The sequence below is a fragment of the Crocodylus porosus genome, unplaced genomic scaffold (genome assembly GCF_001723895.1).
Source record: "Crocodylus porosus isolate Cpor-Errol unplaced genomic scaffold, CroPor_comp1, whole genome shotgun sequence".
Classification (NCBI taxonomy): domain Eukaryota; kingdom Metazoa; phylum Chordata; order Crocodylia; family Crocodylidae; genus Crocodylus; species Crocodylus porosus.
The window spans coordinates 28,997,372-29,020,262 of record NW_017728947.1 but is presented as its reverse complement, the minus strand read 5'-3'; the positions used below and the strand labels follow the sequence as shown (position 1 = coordinate 29,020,262).

The 22,891-nt window shown below is 41.8% G+C and overlaps 1 protein-coding gene across 2 annotated transcripts in view; it reads left to right on the top strand.

Annotated features, from left to right (window-relative positions):
* NELL1 (neural EGFL like 1) overlaps positions 1–22,891 on the top strand; it is a 502,747-nt gene that overhangs the window by 104,143 nt on the left and 375,713 nt on the right. For both annotated transcript variants that reach the window (XM_019551935.1, XM_019551934.1), the window contains exons 6-10: positions 3,839–3,911; positions 4,155–4,237; positions 13,586–13,720; positions 14,542–14,644; positions 22,286–22,359. In XM_019551935.1, coding sequence (XP_019407480.1) covers positions 3,839–3,911; positions 4,155–4,237; positions 13,586–13,720; positions 14,542–14,644; positions 22,286–22,359 — 468 coding nt within the window. The remainder of the gene's footprint in view (positions 1–3,838; positions 3,912–4,154; positions 4,238–13,585; positions 13,721–14,541; positions 14,645–22,285; positions 22,360–22,891) is intronic.

Sequence of the window (22,891 nt, the reverse complement as noted above, 5' to 3'; positions counted from 1 at the left end):
GGAGCCGTGCTCAGAGCTGTGCGGCAGGCAGCAGCAGCACAGTGTGGGGTGGTGGGGATGTCTGCATGCTGCTGCCTGCCTGTATTCCATTGATTATCATCCTTACCTCATACCAGGCCTGAGACACCTATTATTCAAAGTCACTATTTAATACCAGGCATTTTTGCTCACTAACTTATTTTTTAGGCTTCTAGTATTTGGATAGAAGCACTTATAAATGTTATCCTTGTTCAGGCACCTGTTTTTACTCATGGCATTTGATTAGGACTAGGCATTTGATTAGATGTTTTGACTTATTCTCACTATTATCTGTTATACTTATTACTCCCTTACTGTGTTCTTCAAGACAGTATAGAGTCTGAATGATGCCACCTTTTGGGGTTTTTACAGATTCACAGACATTAGGGCTGGACGGGACCTCAGAAGATCATCGAGTCCAACCCCCTGCCCAAAGGGGAAAAAGTCAGCTAGGGTCATAGGATCCCAGCAAGATAAGCATCCAATTTGTTCTTGAAGGTGTTCAGTGTAGGTGCTTGAACCACCTCCGATGGCAGGCTATTCCAGACTCTGGGGGCTCGGACAGTAAAGAAATTCTTCCTTATGTCCAGCCTGAAACGGTTTTGCAGTAGTTTATAACCGTTTGACCTCGTCATCCCTTGGGATGCTCTGGTGAACAAATGTTCCCCCAGATCCTGGTGGTCACCCCTGATAAACTTGTAGGTGGCCATCAGATCACCCTTGAGCCTGCGCTTTTCCAGGCTAAAGAGCCCCATGGCTCTCAGCCTGTCGTCGTAAGGTCTGTTTTCCTGACCTCTGATCATGCGCATGGCTCTTCTCTGGCATTGATGGAGGGTAGGGGATCTCTTTCACCCGGACCTCCCTGTCCCATAGCAGGCACAGGCGTCCCATCGGACTGATGAAAGACCAATGCAAAGTACCCACTTAATAGGTTGGCTTTTTCCTCAGCATCAGTTGTCCCATCTGGTTCAGCAGGGGTCCAATGTTGCCCTTGCTTTTTCTCCGGCTCCCCACATATCTGAAAAAGGACTTTTATTGTCCCTGATGCTTGACGCTAGTTGAGTTGTGATAATGAGACCTCTGTGCTTTTGGTCACTTGTCAGCTTTCCCCAACTTTTAGTTTAAAAGCTACTCTACAACTTTTTTAATTTTTAGGTTTCATTCTTGTTCACGTGGAGGCCATCTTATCTGTACAGGCACCATGTACCACCTTCTCATTCACAAATTAAGATACTGGAGTTCTGGCTATCTCTTGAGCCCGGTACATGCTGCTGGAAGCACTTCAGAGAATGCTACTGTAGAGGTCCTGGACTTTAACCTGCCTAGCAGTCTAAATTTAATTTCCTGGACCTCTGTCCTACGTTTTCCTATTTTGTTGGTACCCACATTGACCACAGCTACAGGCTTCTTCTTAGCACCTGTTATCAGCCTATCTTCACATTTTTTGAGGTCTGCTACCTTTGCACCTGGCAGGCAATTCACCATACAGTCCTTCCAGATGTCACAAACCCAGCTGTCCATGTGGCTTATAATCAAAACCTCCACTACCACCTGCTTCTTCCTATCCTGTAGGGTTGATGTAAGAGCACACTATGGATCCTGTCTAATGAATAGTTTCCCTTCTTGCCATCTTGATGCCCTCCACCCCCCAGCACCTTGATACTGTCATCCTTCTATGGGGGCTGCTGTACTGGAGATGGGACTACTCTACAATGTCCCTGAAAGCCCTATTTGTGGAGTTCTGTACCTCCCCTAACTTCTTTAGTTTAGCCACCCTAGTCTTAAGGGATATTTTTACATGTTGTTTGGCAAGGGGGTGGGGCTTTAATTGGAGCTGTACAGGGCTGCTCTGAGAAAAATATGTGTGTGTGTATAGATATATAGGTATATATATTTATGTGTGTGTGTGTATGAATATGTATGTATATATATGTATATATGCTTTCCCTTCAGATTGCATGATTTATGATGTGTAAAAGTACCTAAAGTCTGCTTTTTAAGTATTGTTTAAATCCAAATAAATAAAACATACGCATTATAATATTTAATTATAAGCATCCCCAAATTATGGTTGAAGGTAGGGGCTCTGGCCCAATTAAATACTTAAATGAATAACTTCATGCACATGCTACTTCTGAATAGGGATATTTTCCAGAAACTGGACCATATATTTTTCCGGATTGATTACTATGAGAAATGTAATACAGTGTGGTAAATATCTATAATTTTCCCTATGCTTGTTTAAGCTTTTTACTGGGAAGAACTGAGCTTTAAAGATGCATTTTTGTGCCACAGCTGGTAATTTTTCATTGGTGGTCCTTGGCTAAAGGTATATAAAATAACATTTAGGATTGTTTTATAGGACTTTCCTTACCCAGTGACAAGATCATTTCTCATTAATTTCATGGCATCATTATTCTCATAGATGAAAACGTTAATAAGTGTATATACTTTTGCAGGAGCAGTGGTCTGATCTGGTTATGTCTATTAGTATTTTCAGTTAATATTTGATCTTGCACTAACAAGCAGGAAGCAGTGCTGATTACCTTCTGGTGCTTTAGAAAATGAACACACAGAACACATAAATGTTAAGTGTTATTCATAACATTTCAAAGGCTTTGAGCACTATCTGAGGTCTATATTTTATTTATAGAAAAGAGCAGTATTCCAACCCAGCAGCTACATTTTACATCTGTAGAATCCATTCTACTAGGATTTCACTGAAAATAAAAACATAGCCACCAAAATCAATCTTTTCATTAAAAAATAGCAATCCTGATGATAAATTTCCTCTTCAGTTAGGGCACTTTTTCCAGTTAAGTTGGAGACAGAGCCATACACAGTTTTTCATTAATAGTGAGATCTTATGTAAATCCAGGGGTCCATCAGGAAATTTCCCAGTCTTCTTCAAGTTTGTTAAGGACCAAAGGATCATGCATGGTGCTGAATAACCTCCCATTAGTGAATATTATGGAAGCTTTCTCCCTTTCAGGCTCAAGTCTGAGTAAGAAATTCAGGATTTAGCTCTAAGAAGCAAACTCAGTCTTCAGCATCCACCATCTTAGCTGAGCTCTGGGAAAATCAGTAAAGAGCTGGATTCCTCTCTACAATGGTGTGACATGAAAATTAGCTACTCTATGCAAGGCACTGAATATTGGAGAAGGACACTGGATTCTGTCAGTTGTTGAGCTTCCTACCTTCTATCTACCAGTGTCCAGCTCCCACAATCTTACATGTGCTGCTGCTAAGGAAACTTACAAAGCTGTAACCCTTATCCTCCCCCCTCTCCTTATGCACAGGAGGCCTTTCCTACCTGCAGGTTTGGGCCAGGATTTATTCCTAACTGAGCAACAGAAAGATCAGTATGGAATGTTCTCTAAATTCAGTTTGATATCCTATGGTAATTTGGCTAAATCAATACGAACATTTCTAGCTAGCATACTTTTTTTGCTGCTGCAAAGCAGAATCTGATGTTCTTAAGCAATGAGCATTACCTAACTTTTTCACCAGTCTCTGTCATTTTGAGACAGCTTAGCAGACTAGTTATTGATTGAGAAAAGAGAAGAACAGATTGAGCTGGGCAATAACACTTGCCCATATTTAATCGAAGTCAACACCTAATAAACTTTTTTCATGGAGAAGAGGAAGGTTTTATTTTTTGTCCCACTTCATTGAAACTGTTAGTTTAGGATTGCTCTGTCTGAGTAAAAATAAGGTGATGTTATTCATGACTTTTCAGCAGATACCTTGTGAATAAGCTTGTACAGTTTCTACTGTATGAATATAATCTCTATTACCAGCTATCTCTTCTTTTACAAAGGGTATCATTCAAGATGTGAAAGTCATCTTTATTCCTAATGGATTTATAACACAGTGTCCTAATCTGAATCGCAGTAAGTAGCAATTTATTTACTTCAGCAGTTGCCAATTTAAATGTTAATGATTACGGTAGTTTAAATGCGATAGTCTTAACTCTGTTCTGTATCATCATTGAATACTTTCAATACAATCAGTCCAAGGAAGCAGCAACTTCGTTTAAGCAATTGCATTTTATGTTCTGATAAGCAACACATGTTTAAACAGTTTATCAGTCTACTAGACTTCATTCATTTATAGGTTTTTTTTTCTTTATTGAGCATGCCCAACCTGCAGTGATTTCTTAAGTCTGGTTCAAGGAATCATGGATTTGCAAGAACTCTTGGCAAAAATGACTGCAAAAGTAGGTACCTAAACCTCATTGTCAAGTCTTCATTATGTTCCTCATCCCTTCATGTGCTCAGACCACTCTATGGGTACTTTCACTTTTTTGCAGTTGCTTTACATTATCGTAATAGATTTTTATTCTTACGTCTCTTAGGGCTACTGTATCATAGATTTAAACAGATAGCTTCACAATTGTTAAATTACTAAAGCTAATCTAACTTCTTTTGGTTTGCAAAGAACTCTTACGCTTTTAAACAAAAAAGCTTGTGCTGTAATAATGTGCATAATAGTAAGGGGCCTAACTTCTAAGGAAGATATAGCAAGGTTTTACTTTTCAGGTTGGTGTTTAAGTTCAGCCCCGAAAAAGGTAAATCCCAGAAGGATTTCTTCATTCAGGCTTTCCCAAACTGTTTTGTGAGTGTGTATATGTTTGCCTACGGTGGTTCTACCCAAAATCTTTTCCACCCAAAATCTTTCTTGTCACAAACCCACAATATATTGAGGTGTTCATAAAATGTCATGCATGTTTTCTTGGATTTATTTTACTGATATGGCATGTGTGATCTCTATAGGAGGTTTCAAGTTGTATTTAGTACATCATCCTTATGTTTATCTGCATTGTGCTATTTCTTATAAATGTATTTTTTCAGTTATAGTTGGGCTGGGATTGCATAATATGCTAATGATTTTGGTGTTACTCCTTGAAAGTGAGTTCCCGGGGAGAGGATCAAAGCCTATATGCTAAGAGAAGTAATGACTGGGTGTGTCTACATGTGAAATTAATTTGACTGAATAAACTCTGGTGCAGTGTAGACACTGGCATTTTATTGTGGAGCCAATTAGACAGCTACGCAGTAAACATCTTATGTAGATGTGCCCACTGAGTATCCAGCCAAATAGACCTTACAAATATAGTCTGAAGCACATGAACTAGGCCCTTTCAGACCATGATGAATTTACATTTTAGAAGGAGAGACCAGCAAGAATGACACCTGGCTAGCCAGGCTTTTCAAATAAGGGTATTTCTCACAGTGGGGAAATCAGGTGAGAGAAGTGCATTAAAGGGGCTAGGGTGTGTCATACCTGTAGGTCCCTTGACATCTCCAAAAGATTGAAAGGAAAGGGAGGAGAGGGGGGACATGTCACTTCATGAAGAAGATTTATGTGTTTTTTTGCCAGATCTGTGACCTCTTATGACTCACCAGAATACCCAGGCAGTTCCCAAGGAGCCACTGCATCCATTTTTCTTCAGTATCCTCTTCTATGGAATTTCTACAGTGAAGGGAGATTAATGGAAGAGTTAATGTATTTCTAGCCTAAACTATTTTTGTAGGGTTGGAGTGTTGTAGTCATCATGATCCAGGAAATGTATGGAAGGCAAGGTGATTTGTGTAATATCTTTTTATTGGACCAACATTTTTAGACTAACATCTCTCCCATCTATACAGTTGGTCCAATAAAATATATCACAAAAACCCCTTGCCTCATACTAGATTTTGCCTTTTTTTTTAATTTTTGTTTTTGTTTTTTTCAAGAGGGAAGGGTGGATGTATAGTCTTCCGGATCTGCCCTGTAACCCCATCCACCCGCCTGGACCCTTGTTGAGTCTAGGACTGGGAAGGGTATAATGCTGTTGAAGTCAATGAACCTCTGGTGTATCTGCAGGGACTATTTATGCCGAGGGAACATTCTGTTGGTAATATTTTAAACCAGCTGACTTATGATTAATTTCACCATCAGGAATTAGTTTTCTCTGGAGTGCCACATATATGCTGATGAAAGAGTAACTGCAGAGTAGCCTTTAGGTGCAATTAGTTATAATGTAGTTAATGAACCTAGTATTCACCTAATGGTAACCCCATCTATGTAAAAGTAGCATGTGCATGATATTTTTTATCATGTAAAATGATTTTCAATGCCTGCCTCTAGGAATTTGTCCTTCTTAAAAGAAAAGGATTTATTTTTAAGCATGTCTGCATTATATTGACACTCTACTTAACCAGCTGACGTGCTTTGGACAGGTTTGCTCAGGGAAGGAGAAATGTTAAGCTTTTAGATCAGTTTACTGCTGGAACTGTGAAAAAGAGGTAATTATTTTGAGCCCTGCTGGTGGTATGAGAATTATGTATGAGGCAAACTAACATGTTCTCTCTACTGTTAATTATATTGTTGCTTGCTAATACACTTTTTGGGGCCAAATGACATGCTGTTCATATTCTAAAGATTTATGTGCTCCTATTCCAAAGTGCTGGAATGCCTTTTTGTTGCTGGTCCCTTTTCCAATGATGATACTTTTGTGCCCTTCGTAGTAATGTATTTAACTAACTCAATGAAACACTTATTTTAGTGACACTGTTGTCCAGGATAAAAAAGAAAGCCATACAAAGCAGTAGGGGAAGTTTTTAATTGTGAGACAAATGCAAATTAAGGATGAGAGAACTTGAAAAAGGGCGTTTTAATGGTTGTTTTTGACATTGCAGCCCCAGGGGGGCAAATGGCCCTAACTGATATTTGTGTAGATATAAGTACGCAACATGGTATTAATATATGTCAGGGCCCACCATTGGCTTAGAACCACTGCACAGCTGCCCATGGAGATTTCTTCTGCCAGGGCAGGTGGTTAGAGAACTCTTTGCTAAAACACATGAGCAGTGACCCTTAACTCCTGGCACTATGCCAGCAGAAGCAGAGTATGAACTTGACAGTGTGTAATAATTGTGCCGCATGGTTCAACGTCCAGCTGTTGGTTTTAGGCTCTACTGTATCTGAGACTTAAATTATCCCTGGATTTGATTACAGTTGAATTACAGGCTTGTATACATCAGTGAAGGTTGTTTGCAGTGCAGATGTGAATGCATATTCCTGGAGAATACAAAATATGAAAAGCAAGATGCTATGGGCCAAGTCTAACTCAACCTTTAATTGCCACTTAGGCACTACAAGGCACTACTTGGGCTACTTCCCCAGGAGTAAAATACAGGTAGTCAGGCTTAGCTATCTAAATTCCCTATACAGATCATTAGTGCCTTCCAATGATGATCAGAAGCGTCAGGGTGTAGAACAAGAAGACACCTGCAGCTAGATGATAGGGAATGTATGTGTCTGAATTTCTGCCCCTCTCCAAGCCTTCAGCATCTGACTCAGAGCTGCAAGGGAGGCATCTTTGTGAACTCTTGGGCTGACAACTGAGAAAATGCCTACCTAACCAATGGCAGCATTGAGTTCAGAAGAGCATGCATCACTGAATCTTGAATGTGCATAATGGTGGTGATGACACGGCTCACTTCATATACTTTCGCCTAGAGGCTTTGGTCCCTGTTCCTGGTGTGTTCCTGTTTTTAATCCAGTGATTATCTAATATAAAATGCTTAAACAGTCCTGGTAGCAGAGACTGGAACCTGGGACTTCCTTTTCCTAGGGAACTGTTAGAATCAGTGAGCCATGACATATTTCATCCAGCTTGCTTTTCTTCTGGCCCCCTGAATTTTGAATTTTTTTTTGATCCAGTAGCCCAATTTGAATAGCAAGGGTGACAGGGCCCTGTCTACTAATAGCTTGATGTTTAGGGCGCTGTCCTGGGAAGTGGGGGATGAGGGTTGTAGCAATTTGAATGCATGCATGCTGTCATCATCAGTATTAGATAGGCAGTCAGGGACTTGGACAGACTTAGGCATTTTTCACACTAACTTGGATTGCAACAGAGTTAAGGCAGAATTTAGGCAAATATATGACCTATGTGGATTGCTCTTGAGTGTGTCCAGTAGTCCAAGCTGATGGATTTAAGGATGTTTTAAGGGCAAAATTGAGGTCTTTTGTGACTCTAGGTGCTTATTTGGTTTTGAAGCTGCTGAGATTAGTTTGGGTCCAATTTTGTGACTTAAACTCTGCCTAAGCCACCAGTTCATGCACCTACAGGGTTCATTTGGCCACAGATACTAGATGTTATTAGCTTTTCCTTCCTTGCATTTCTTAGGGATATGGAGTCAATGTAATAACTTCTCAGTGCCATGTTCATATACATCATTCTTATCCTTCCCCAACAAAGTGTACCTAATGAAAATGAAGATCTCCAGGGAATAATACCCCCTGCCACAAGCAAACTTCCTGACAGGATCCTAAAGGTATAACTTGTAAAGGTGCATAAGTGATAGTTTTTCTGAGCCTTAGGTGGTTTTTCATGGTGGGAAGGGTATTATCTGAACTTTCCCCATCACCCAGAAGTCTTCTAGATTCCTTTGTTTCATCTCTTTAATCTTGTTACCCCGAAAAGAATCAAATTGTTAAAAAACTAATTAAAACATAAATTACCCTGGCACGGTAGGGGCAGGTCATTTTTCATCAGGCTCAACTGATGTTTTGGATATGGAAAGTTAGGTTTTGATGACAGCTCCTTAAATATAACAAGTCGTATCCTCAGACAGATTTAGTTGCTGTCACGGGTCTGAGAATTGGGCACATTTCTTTGAAAACGGATTGCATTTGCTTTCCAATAAACTTTGGAGATCACACATTAATAATCCAAGGTGTTCATTTTATTGGAAATAGTCACTAGAGACCTACAGTCCTCAAAGTTTTAAATTACTTTTACTCCTTGCTGAATTGTACCTATGTGAAGATCAAATGGATCAGAGCTTGGGTCAGGCTGGGCTAAATATGGAATTATTTGAGGCCTGAATTCACTCATGCTAAATAGAAATGGAAAACTCTAGAACAGTTGGTTCAGAGATGATACCTTTTATTAATCCAACTAAGAAATTGCAAAAAAAATGGTAAATATACTGAATATTACCTGTTACCCAGGTAAACATACTGCCTGGGTAACAGCATTGATTATTTCATCACAAGTACTTACCTGAACTACAGGAACCTATAGGACTTCAAAATTGATTTGGAACACTGACGAGAGTAAGTGTTCTTTGTCAAATTTCTGATGCTTCTTGCTTATGATTGGGCAGAAATATTGAACATAAAGAATAGCCTGGTGTCTTAGGCCTTCAGCTTTTGTTAGGAAAAGAGGGAGAGAAAAGACAAGATGACAAAAAAATGATGGAGGGGTAGTTAACCAAATACTGCTGAAATTTTCAAATAGCTTTGAAATTAAATTCAGATCTAGGAAAGAGTAAATATTCAGTTGTTATTAAAACCTACATTTCTGTGATTTGCAAATAGTTTCATTTTGCATTTGAAGACATTTTTTCAGAGCAAGAGTTTAGAGGTAGTTGGTATCTTTATGAATGACTTGATATAAATTCTCTACAACAGTGCAAATGACAGAGCCAATTTTAGTTGATTAGCATTTGTTTCTCTTTATTGCTTTTACAGTAATCAACACAAAACAGAAGTATCATGTATTAAGTGCTTTTCTAGAATTGTTTTTTTAAATATCCTTTTTCTCTATAAGCAGTTTACACAGAATCATTAGAAGGAACAAAAATGATTATTTTTATTTTCTGTGTACAATGATTAAGGAAAGATGCAGTAGAAAAAACATAGATTCAACAATTTTAATAAATATAATTTATGTGTTAGAAATAGAGAAACTTTTCAGGCTACTGTGGAAAACTGGGAGGACTAGGAACACAATAAAAGGGGATGATTTTTGCGTTTTAAGTGCTGAGGGTGTTTTTGAAGTCACTACATCATGCTGGGTTTGGGATAATAATTCCGATAATATCTTAGAATCATGACTTGAAGAAATCAAGAGCTGTTACTCGGAGCTTTCGCTCCAGATGATTTAAAGAAGGGGAAAATAAATTTATCTGGTATTTTCTATTCTCCTTTTTGCTAATTCTGCTGGTGTTAGAGGTTACCTGGCAGAAAGAGTAATGGGGATTCATGTGTATATAAGAATATTTCCATTTGAAAGAGTGAAAGGTATGGAGATGTAAATGGATAAAATGCAGGTATTTGCCCGTATAAAAATACTATATTATTCTACAGCCATGTCCCCAAATAGTGTAAGTTTGGAATTGTAAGATATGGTATTATTACATAGTATAGATGACTACAGTATGCCATATAGAAGGGTGGACAGTCATGACTGGTGCCAATTCCACGTTATGCTGGATTCTGATACCTTCATACTGAATTAAACCCCGGCTACTAAGATGGTTTCATAGACTTCAGTGGGACTACTCCATGTAGTATGAGTAAATAACTTAGAACTTGGCCATTATGCAATTTCTACCTGATCTGAGATGCATGGATTTCTAGGAAAGGACTGCATTTGAAGAACTTGGGTCCTGCCAAGAAGTTTGCCTGCAGTAAGGGATATTATTCTCTGGGAGATCTTCATTTTTATCAGGTATTCTTTGTTGGGAAAGGATAAGAATTATCTATATGAACATGGCACTGAGAAGTTATTTGGACACACTGTGCTGATTGGAAGTAGCAAAAAGAAAGCAGGAACTGATTTATTTAGTGTGGACAACAATTTATCCTCTTGATTTCTTTCTCTGATGTTTGTCTTTGCATGAACCACTGTCTGTCTCCCGTGTTCACTCTTATATAGCTCTTCTTCTAGAAAGTGTTGCTTCCCTGGAAGAGGAAAAAAAATTAGATGCTTTCAACTTTTTAATGCAGTTTAGTAGCTGGAAAGGAGACTGAGATGATGGCGTCAGCCAGCTCTCTGTAATTTCTGTGCCACCAGAGATCTATAAATGAGGATTTGGAAACATCTGCCATACAACATATTTAGATATCTTCTTTTCATTATAAATACTATTTGCTTAGTGCAAGGTAAGGTCTTCCTAAAATTACCTGCAAATTCAAGTCTAGTTAAGGCTTAACCAGTGTAGTTAGGATGTAAGAAAGGTGTCTGGGCCTGCTACTTTCATTCTCTTTTACCTATAAGCAAGCTAATCAGTAATACAGAAATATATATTATGGGCAACCCTCACCATTCGTGGGGGATACATTCTTGTATCCCTCGTGAATGGCGAAATTCACGAATAAGGCACTATGTTTATGAATGCCATCTGCGTTCATGAACTCAGTGCTCCCGGTGGTTGTGGGGTGGGGCACAGCTGTTTTGGCGACGGCAGGAGCGCGGTGGCGGCAGTGGGAGCATGGCGGCAGCAGCAGCAAGTGCAGAGTGCCTGAGGAGCTCCTTTAAGTGTATTTAAGAAGTGGGTTCGGCATTCGCGAATATTTGAACCCACGAATGCCGAACCGGTGAATAGTGAGGGTTTCCTGTACATACAGTTTTGTGGTTTGAACTGAAAATGTACAAATAACAATCAGAAGGCTCCCAAGAAGGTCTTGTTGGCTAGGGACAGACATTCAAAAACCTGGAGCCTGAATTGATTCAGTCTTGGCAGGTGGAAGGTGTCTGGGAGATTGAACTGATTTGCAAGTGCACAGACATTCGTGTTTAATTCTGGAAATGCAGGCACATGCCTGTAGTGGCTCAGGCTGGAACCTGGGGGGCACTAGAGCAGCCTTCCTTTTCCTTTGCAGCAGCCATAGTTCTGGAGGGAAGCTGACGTAGCGGAGTGTGGCCAGATGCCTGCAGGGGCTAAGTATGCTTGTGAAGGGCTTTAAATTCCCACCCTGGCCTGTAGGGACCCCAGCCAGCCTGTGCCTGGAGGGGTAGGGAGAAGCAGCCCTTGCCAGGCTTGTAGCCAAGGTCAGACACTGGCCGGGACAGTACCTCAGGCATAGGGGGCAGGGATTAAACTCCCCTGTCTCTGGGGAGGCATGGCAACCCAGTTGGGGTCTGCCCAGCTTTCCCTCCTGCTCTTGTTTGGGTGGTGGGGAGCCTGGCCAGAGCCAGCTGGGATGGCTCTGCTATCCATCTAGGGCTGCAGCTGCAGCTGCAGCTGGGGCTGTGGGGCAGAGCCCAGCCAGCTTGCAGGTATTGCTGAGGGCAGAGGCAGAGGGGTAGCCTGGGCAGGGGCTGCAGGGGCTGCATGGCCAGATTGCTTCTGGCTTCCTGTGCCCAAGCTGAGGGGGCTGTCATGGAGCCCCAGATGGCTGGGAAGGACCCTGTGCAGGAAGGGTCCTTCCCAGCCTGCTGAGGCTGCTTGAGAGCTCGGGCTGGCAGCATGGGTGGGGATTGGCTGGGGAGTGGGATTCCCAGGCCAGTTTGGAGATACTGGTGGACCCCATGTCCAGCCATTGCACCCCCTGTCCTGTGCAGCACCCAGGGCTACAAGCACACAACCAGCCGTGGGCTGGCTGTTGGGGCTGTTCTGCCCCCTTCACCATGCTGCTCTGGGTGGGGCGGGGAGAAGCTTCAGCCTCATGGCTTCTGCCCAGCACATGGAGCTCTGGCTGCAGCCCCTGGATGTCTTCAACCCCGGTGCCTTCTGTTTTCCAAGGTATCTGGGTGGAAGGTGTTTGGGAGCTGCAGTTTGGCTTAGAACAGGTGTTACACATTAGCTGGTTTAAATCATCAGAAACTAAGCCTGTAACAGAACAGAAGTTTAGTGCACGTAAGCCAGTTTCAAAATGGCCAAAACTGGTTTAAGATAAACCTTTGTTGAATGTAGTATCAGACTTAACTGATTTGGGTCAAACCAGTTTATGCAACTTCTGTCCCAGAACTCTTCCTGGTTCAAGTTAAATCACAGTCCTCCAACTTCCCAGCATGCTTTCCAGCCTGGGCTGGGCTGTGCTGTCTGCTGCAGCCGAGAAGGATTTGATGTGGGGAGGCAGGGACTATGCCCCCCCAGGGAAACCCTGGCTGGGGCCTGGGGCTTGAGGGGTGGTTAAACTCCCCATCTCCTGAGTACAGAGCTGCCCTGCCCTGCTAAACTTACTGCTGGCTGCAACTGTGGACTGCAAATCCCAGAGGGGCCTGGAAGCATGAAGAGGAAGTGATGAGCAACCCTGCAGAGTCCTCCTGTTGTGATTTTGGATGGCAAATCCCAGAGACCTTGACAGCAGCAGAAAGAGGAGGCAAACACAGACCATGCTGGCTGTGTACCAGGGAGCTGTGCTTTAGCACTCTTTGGCTTCTGGCCTGAGTCACTGCAGGCATGTAGCTGCAAAAAGTGAATGTCTGTTCATTTGTTAGTTTAATCTCTGCAGTTTAGACTAACCAGCAAAGACTGAATCAGTTCAGCCTTGGGTTTTTTGACCATTTGTACTTATCGTTTTTGTGTAACTTCTGTCTCTAGCAGTTAGGGTACATTAGACAAGAAGAGCCAGTACATCAGATCCCCATCAGATGGATCATCATTTTTATCAATGTTGGTGTAGCTCCACTGAAATCAATGGACTCACCATTTAGTGTAATTTCAACTGGTGTAATAAAACTTGATTCTCCTAAAAATAATCAAGCTACTCTTCTCCTCTCTTTTACTTTGTTAATACCATGTGTATGAATTGCAGAATTACATCAAGTTACTTTCATTTATAGCTAAATTATGCAGAAACAAGGCTTAGTCAATTGGAAAACTGTCACTGTGAGAAGACTTGTCAAGTAAATGGAGTGATCTACCGAGACAAAGACTCATGGGTAGAAGATGATCACTGCAGGAATTGCACATGCAAAGTAAGAATCTTCTAACAGATTTAAGGGGTAGGACCTAATTAAAGTGTGAAACTGATGCTTGAATACATAATGCTAACTCAGAGAATTATTACCTTTTTAGTATGCATCTAGATGCAAAGTGAACAATTGGGAGGGAAATAGTAAAGAGCTGACATTTCTTATGTGAATACTTAGTAAATAAAATGTGCTTTCCCTTGACAACACTTTCATATTTGTTCTAATTATATCTGTGAGAAGTTCACCGTTTGGGGGGGAAATGACAGTGTTGTCTATGTTCAGTTCAGAATTGTTTCACTGCAGTAGTTTTTTAAAAAGGAAGCATTATCTTAATTTTATTCATAGATGCTCAATTGCATCTTGCATGGTAACAACATGCAAATTCTGTTTTGGGTGTTTATCATTTTGAAAAACAGGAACAGAAGAGAATTAGTATGTAAATCTTGTCTGGTTGAAATTATTTGATAAATATCTGAAGAGAGCCTTCGTTTGCTCAAGAAAATAGAAAACTGGTTGTTAAGATCTTGAAGATGATTGGCAAAGCCTGGAAAAAGTGTTATTTATGTTCTTGTAAAGATGGGGTTATGGTTTTTTGCCAACTCTGCTTTGCGTGGGTAAGTGGGATAAGACAAATGGAGTATATCAAAATGGTAATAGGAATGGTATGGGCTCACGTAAGTAAGAGTCAGATAAGAATATACTTGTTGCTGAAGGTTGGCTCTAAAATTCAGACTTCTTTTTCTGGCAGTGTTTTATATTTTATACAAAATATAAATGAATGCAAATGCATCTGGCTAAACTTAATCTTTCTAACTTTTGCTCAGAGTGGAGTAGTGGAGTGTCGAAGGATGTCCTGTCCCTCTCTCAGCTGTTCTCCTGATGCTCTGCCAGTACATGTGGGAGGCCAGTGCTGCAAAATATGCAGGTGTAAGTACATTGCATTGATCTTTTCCTCCCATCCCCTATTTAACTGGAGTTATACTTGCTTTGAAAGTAGGGACACTTTTTTCTATGAATTTCACAGCTTCTGTTATATGAATACAGGAAACATCGGTCAAAGTATTGGCTTTGGATAAAAAAACCTGAATAAATAGTGGTAGCTATTTGCTGAAAGAGAGTTAGCTAGGTCATAAAATGAAACATTTTGTATTTCTGAGATTATATTGCTCCATTCTGTTGGCATGAAGAAAACCATGCTTCCATTTGTGCCTATGCAAAGGAAGAAGAGGCTGATTTCTATTTATCTGTTAAACCCTGTTGATATTAATTAGAGCAAAGCAGTTAGTCTGTACTTTTCATAATGAAGTGCAGTGACTCAGGTTTTTATTTTTTGTTGACCCTTTATTTAAGGACGGAAGGTTGTTTTTTTTCAAAATGAGAACAAAATATAAGAGCTTGATTAGGCCTGGAATCATAGTTATTATATTTAGTGAAAAATTATTTCAGAATAAATTCATGGAAAACAGGAAGATAAGTATGTTTTGCAGTTGGCCTTGTTGAGACATTCCCTCACTACCCCTGCAGATAGAAACTGTATGTGAAGAGAATATTCAACATTCAGTACTTTCATAGATGTCATAGACATTAGGGCTGGAAGGAACCTTGGAAGATCAAGTTCCAGGGGCAGGAAGTCAGTTGGGGTCACAGGATGCCAGCAAGACAAACATCCAGTTGACTTTTAAAGGAATCTAGAGTAGGTGTTTGCACCACCTCTGGTGCCAGTCTGTTCCAGGCCTTGGGACCTTGGACTGTAAAGAAGTTCTTCCTTATGTCCAGCCTGAAATAGTCTTGGAGAAATTTGAGACTGTTTGACCTTGTCATCCCACAGGGTGCTCTGGTGAACAGTTGTTCCCCCAGATCCTGATGTACACCCCTTATATACTTATAGGCAGCCACCAGATCCCCTCCCGAGCCTGTGCTTTTCCAGGCTGAGGAGTCCTGTAGCTCTCAGCCTCTCATCATAAGGCCTATTTTCATGCCCTCTGATCATGCGCCTGGCTCTCCTCTGGACTCTCTCAAGCTTCTCCAGATCCTTTTCAGATTGTGGAGCCCAGAATTGGATATAGTACTCCAGCTGCATCTTCACCAAGGCCAAGTACAGCGGGATGATGACATGTTGGGATTTGCTAGAGAAGCATCTGTGGATGCAAGCCAGAGTTTTGCTTGCTTTGCTGGATGCAACATCACATTGGTGCCTCAAATTCAACTTGTGGTCAATCACGACCCCCAAGTCCGTTTTGGCCGTGGTGCTAGCAAGCATAGCACTGCTGAGCCTATAAGCATGCTGCGGGTTTTTCTTCCCAAGGTGGAGTACCTTGCTTTTTTCAGCATTGAAGGCCATCAGGTTTTCATCTGTCCATTTTCTGAGCCTGTCAAAGTTGGCCTGCATCACCATCCTGTCCTCAGATGTGGACGCTTTTCCCCAAAGTTTAGTGTCATCAGTGAACTTGGCCAGTCTGATTCTGACACCAATGTTCACATCATTAATAAAGATGTTGAAAAGGATAGGCCCAATAGGCCCAGGGATGGATCCGTGGGGGACCCCACTGGTCATGATGCACCACAGTGATTGACTTCCATCAACTACCACTCTCTGGGTCTGACCTTGAAGCCAATTCCCCAGCCAGCAGACTGATGTAGCCGAGGCCTCAGTTGGCCAGTTTTTCTGTAAGACAATCCTGGGATACCAGATCAAAAACTTTTTTGAAGTCAAGATATATGATGTCAATCTCCTCTCCCTTGTCCAGGTGATATGTCACCTGGTCATAGAAGGAGATGAGATTGGTCAGGCAAGACCCACCTGCAACAAACCTGTGCTGGCTATCCCTCAAGAAGTTGCCTTCAGCCAGTTTATCAAGAATGGTCTCTTTGATGATTTTCTCCAAGATCTTCCTGGAGATGGAGGTCAGGCTGATGGGCCTGTAGTTCCCCAGATCCACTTTCTTTCCATTCTTGAAGATAGGCACCACATTGGCCTTCTTCCAGTCCTCAGGCACTTTGCCTGAGCACCACGAGTTCTCAAAGATCTGTGCCAGTGGCTGAGCTATGATGCTTGCCAGCTCCTTAAGTACCCTGGGGTGTAAGCTGTCTGGGCCAGCTAACTTGAAGGTGTCCAGCCTCTCCAGGTATTCCTTCACATGGTCAATACTGATAGAGGGTAACAATTCTAACTCACCCATATAGTATTGAGCAGGGCTGTCCCCTGGGGCTGGTGAAAAACGGACGAAAAATACCCATTGAGCAGGCTGGCTTTTTCCTGGGTGTCAGTTGTCAGTTGACCCATATGGTTTAGCAGGGGTTCAGTGTTACCCTTGCTTTTCCTCCGGCTCCCCACACATCTAAAAAAGGACTTTTTATTGTCCTTGATATGTGTAGCCAGTTGGAGTTCAGTCACAGCCTTGGCTTTCCTGGTTCACTCCCTACAGGTCTGGACCAGTGCAGAGTACTCCTCCTTTGGGGTGGATCCATCCTTCATAGGCCTTTCTTTTTAGTCGAAGGAGGTCCAATAGTTCCTTGCAGAGCCAAGGGGGCTCATGTGTCCTTTTGCTGCCTTTCCTCCGAGATGGGATAAACATTGCTTGTGCTTCCAGGATTGCTCCCTTGAGGAGCAACCACCCATCCTGAACTCCCCTCCCCTTTGGGTCATGGTCCCTTAGGGTGAGTGAGCTCCAAGGGAACCAGGACATTTTATACATGGAGAGTCTAGCTTGAAAACCCCAGACTTTACTTCCTCCTTCTCAACCATTTTCCTTCCTTTTAATTCTAGGCACAGCTTTTAAAATTAAAACTTATCAGTGGAACTCTTGACTGATTTAAGAATAATTAGAAACAGGAAAAAACATTTTCTTATCCTAGGATGAAATCACTCAGATACTCTCTCATCCCCTTCTTTACCCCCTAAATAGGCAGCCATTAATCCTGTCAAAAATTGAACCTGTCTAGCCTAATCTGCATCTTGTATGTTACCCCATTCGCTACTGAATACTGGCACTTGAATAATTGGGGTACTAAAAGGTAGGTGGGGACAGGGTGTTCATGCTGTAAAACTTGTGAGTCAGCCTCTCTAATTCTAATTTTCAGTCAGGACCATGAGTATTTGTGATACTCCTCTCCCCATTGCCCAAGTGATGGTGTCCTCAAAACTTCATCGTGTCTGGTAGGCAGTTACCCTCTACCATGGGAAGAGTAGCTTGCAACTCCAAGAGTGGCCAATAATTATTAGTAGTCATCTTTCAAGTCTGGGAAATTGAAGGGTGATGATCATAAAGAAGGAGCTGTCCCAGTTTAAACTAAGTAAATTCCCTGCTGGAGAGCCTGGAAAAGACTGAGAAGGAACAAAACCAGGAGAATGACAAGTCATAGCAGGCCTTGGGGGTGGGGGGTGCCATCCTGGCACCTGGTGCTCCTCTATGCTCCAACCCACCTGCTGGCTCTTTCCTAGCCCCACCTCGCCTCCAGTCTTTTATCCGCTACAACTTTGATGTTGGTTTGTTGGGGAGGTGGTCCCTGGGTATGGGGTTCTCACTGGTTCCCTCAGTGGGCAGTTCTGCCTTGGTGGCTAAGTCTGCTTCACCTGGGGTCTGTACTTTCCCATTCTTGATTGCTTCCCATTTAGGGGAGTGCTCTCTCAGGCTTCCAAACACCTGCTGGAGCTTCAGCTGTCACTACTGTGGCCTGATTTTTCTCTGGCCACACCCTCAGTCTTGGTCTGTTCTCTAAGACCTCAGCTCCCAGTCATGGGTGCTGACTTGGCAGCAGCCCCTTCTGGGGGTCCTGTATCACCCCAGCAGTCTCAGCTTCTCTGGCTTGGGGCTAGCTTCTGTCACCCATAGTGGGGTATGCCACCCAGGCCTCCTCACTTGTGGCCTTCTCATCCCCTATAGCCAAACCTGATCCTCTGATAGAAAAGCTGAAACATAAAACAGCAACCTAACTGGTCCTAACTTCAACATAAACCCCTCGAGCTCAAACCCTGCTTTGCAGGTTGGCCTGCTTCCATCCTGCCAGACCCTGAGTACTTCTCTTGTGCTGACTTGGTTTCTTGCTGCAGCCAGCTCTCTCCTTGGAGCTCTTTTCTCCTGCAGCCAGGGTAGACTGCCCCTCATGTGGTCAGAGGCTAGGTGTATATGCCCCAAACCAGCCTTCTTCCAGTCATGTGATGGGATCTCCTGCACCCAGGGGCCAGCTGCAGATAATAACATCATTAATCACTGCGCCCTCTTATTCCAGGGCTCAGTTCACCTGCGCAGCTACTACTTGCTGCCCTTTCCAGCCCTGAGTTTCTTGCCCTGCCCCACCTTCCTAGTAACAGAGGCAGGGGTTCCCTGTTACACAAGTCTGAACATCTGTGGAAGATTCTCTTCGTGGTTCCAAGGGATCAAGCATCACTCTAGATATCCTTTTCTAATGTGCATTTAAGTGCAAACATCAGCCAACATTTGTCCCATAGGAATTTTGTAGCACTACATTGTAGATTCAATCCTCAATACAGTCCCTGTGTGTAGACTGTATTTTTGCTTCTGTAATGGAAAGTTGAACAATCAAATTCACCTTTAGTCAGTGATTGGCACCAAATTCAACTCATTATTCTGACAAGGACTCAGCATGTCAGTCAATGAAAAAAGATGTATAAAAGTTGATTGAAATTGATTGTGAATGCCAGCTCCTTGACAGAATGATAAGCTAGGGCCACATTCAGTCATTTTTGGGTAAGCAGTGGCAGTAGGTGAGGCTTTCAATAGTATTACATTGCAGGTGTTGATTTCTCTGTAATTTCCCCATTTAGATTTGAACAGAATCATCAATTCTAATTTTCTGTCCCAAAGTATTGTTGAACAGCTGGATTATTGAACAGTTTCTTTTCTTATCCACAGGTTAACACACCGATCAGGTTTAATATCTAAAGTGCACAGAGGCTTAAAAATTAGGGTGGTTCTGTTTTGCACCTTTGTAACTTGTTGTGGTCCCTCCCAACAATATCTGACAAAAGATCACATTAGAATTTGAAACTTTGCCTTTCTTCTCAGTTGCAAATTTTCTCTTCTGTCCCAGGTAAATCCACCAGTGTGTTGCAGATGTGCTAGTTGGCAGGAAAAGAATAAAAACACATTACCTTAGCTCCTCTTTCCCAAAACAGTCCTGTGGTTGCAATCTAGAGAGAGAACCCCAGCCAACTCTTTCTCATTAGTGAGAGCAGAGCACCAATCAGTGTTAACTTTTTGAAGGAACTAGGAATGCATTTTGGAAAGGCCAGGTTTTCTAAAATAATGCTCATAAAGGGAGCTGAGTTCTTTTGAAAAGCTGGCTTAGTTGTGTTTAGTGAGCATTATTTTTAAGTATATGAACATAGAAAGGAACTTTGAGAAGCTGGACAGCATCTGAGAGATTTGGGGGATTCTTTTAGCAACGTGTAAGATTTTGGGTTGGAAGGTGCTACAGAAATCAAAAGTTAAATAATTTAGTACTACTTTCATACCTGAAGCAAGCGAAGCATGTGCAGTTCTCAGTACTTTTCTTGAACATGTTAAGAGAGGACTATTATTGGACATGCATTAAATCGCCTCCTTGAAAAGCAACATTTAGAAGATTTGCATGTTCATTGTACGGCTGTTTCAACTTGGGGATTTTCTAAAGTTTTAGTATCATTACAGGACACATATTTTTAGCTCCTTCCATGCAGTTGAGCTGATTCACGTCACATTGTGGTAATAATCAATCAAGAGAAGAGATAACTTAACTTAGCAGCGCTGTTTCATATAATGGAAAGAATTATAGACTTCACCAGGTAGTCCAAGGAGTCTGGGTCCTAGCAGCGGGACTTTCTGCATTGTATGTGTATACTTTATCCTATTAACCAAATTGCACATACATTTATTTCAGGCAGCTAGAAAAAAAGTGTACAGGACCAAGGTGCATACCAAATGAATATTTGGTAGAATGTAAATTCATTTCTAGTTTGAGAAATCTAAGGGAAATGTCACCATAGAGCAAGGGTTGTCAACTTGGGGTACTTGAGCAGGTCCTAGGGGATATGCATGGGTGGGCAGAGATGAAGCGCTGACCATCCCACACAGGAGCTGCGTGTCTGGATGGATGTGGGGGTTGGGGGAAGGTTGTACACAGCGGCTGTTGCCACTTCACATTCAAGTGCATGCCACCCCTCCCACTTGACACCTGGCTGTGTGCCACCCCTCCCCCCCCATGTCTGGCCACCAGGGGAACACTAACCCAAAAAGGTTGAAAATCCCTGCCATAGCAGAAGGAACTTTAGATCCATCAGATATGCAGGGTATTCCATGGATAGCGACTTACGGGCTGGAAACCATTGTTGGGCTCCTGTAATTTTACCAAGGGACTGAGTAACAAATCTGCATGCATTCTGCAGCACTGTGGCCATAGATGTATTCTTAAAGAATGATAGTGACATGGGAAGTGGGTGGATAATGAAAGCAATATGTCTTTTAGCATCAGCAATAAAAATCTGGCCTGAGTCATCTCTTGAAGTTAACAATCAAGTGTTTAGCAGGTGGTTGCATAAGTGAGCCAGTTGACTAAGACTGAATCAGTTGCACCTGTGAAAATGTACATGGAAAATATATGGAACCTCAGGCTCCATAGCATGCTGCTCCCGGTTTTGTTTGCTATGAAGCAGAATTGAAAATTTTCTATGCAGTCCATTTTAAGGAAAGACAAATTGGGCAAGAGATGCCTTTCCTAGAAGCTGGGAATGAGGGCTAGTATGTACATCTTCCATGAATCTATAAGTGCAACAGCCACCATAATGAGCCAAAATGATACCTGTGACCAAAAGATGTTTGTTGAACCCCTGCAAGTTGGAGTGGATCAAAGCACAATATATACTTCACCTTCAAATAGCAATCCAAGTAATCGAGTCAACAGTTACACCCATTATATTCTCCTGGAAATGAAGTTTAGTGGGATTTTTTAGGCTTTGTGAATCCCCCTTTGAAATTTTGCATGAGCTATCCTTGTTTTTGTGCATCTGTTGAGACTGTCTGCCCAACAGCAGTCTCTTCAGTTCATGGGCTCAACAGACTGCAGTAGTTGCTGATTTTTGAGGAGGCAATTCCAGCAGGACAGAGTTGAGGGTTCTGTCCTTATATGGCCGTAAGTATAGTCTGATGTCTTAACTGAAGCCCATGTGAATACCATTTTCTTGACACACAAGCATTGATGTTTGCTTCTGATTCTGAAGTGCTTTCAGAATCTATACTATATGCAGACATATAATAAAATGAAAATGCTGTTGCTAATCTACAAAATATCAATGTTGTGAATGATTCTGTTAATGAATTGGCTAGAGTATAATGATCTATTCTTGTTACCACTTTGGGTCATTAAATACTCTGTTTGTTATTTTGAGTGGTGCAGTGCTTTGAGGTAACCGTTTTTTAAAATGAATTTACTACTAAATGCAAAATGCATTAAAGCAATTAACACTGACTACATCATCTCTTTCTCATTATGTACATATTGATTTTATTTGTTTTATGCCTTGCATCCATTTACTGCTAAAACATTTATGTTGGAATTTTTTTTTAATTGTAGCTAAATGTATCTATGGAGGCAAAGTGTTAGCAGAAGGTCAGCGAGTTTTAACCAAGAGCTGCAGGGAATGCCGAGTAAGTGTGAAACTTACAAACTTCTGATTTTGTTTAAATGAATTATGTAGCTCAGATGACAGCGTTAAGCTGGTATACTGCTTTAGGCATACATTGCATATGCGGCGTCCATTGTCTTCCAAAGGTGACCTTGATCTCACTGAAAGCACATAGATGAAGCCAAACATGACATATTTAAGAATACAAAAATGCGTGTGAAATGTCTTACACAGTAACTTTCCATTTTGTCTGCTCCTTTGGGTCACTGTACAAGAGGATTACTCTTAGGGTCAGACACAGATCCCAGCACATTGAATTAAAACTGAAATGGCTGTAGATTTATACTAGACCAACTGAAAGTATCTGCCCCCTCCTATATTTTTATAGTTAAATATGTGCTTGAGTGCTTTGCTGGAATGTCCTTTGCTCCTGTTAACAGAAGAGCAACTTCATGTGAGTAATCCAGTTTCAGGCAGCTGATCTTTACCTATCTATGTAGGTATGTGTTTTCTTGAATCTAAGATGAGGATTTTTCCTGTCAAACAGCATGGGA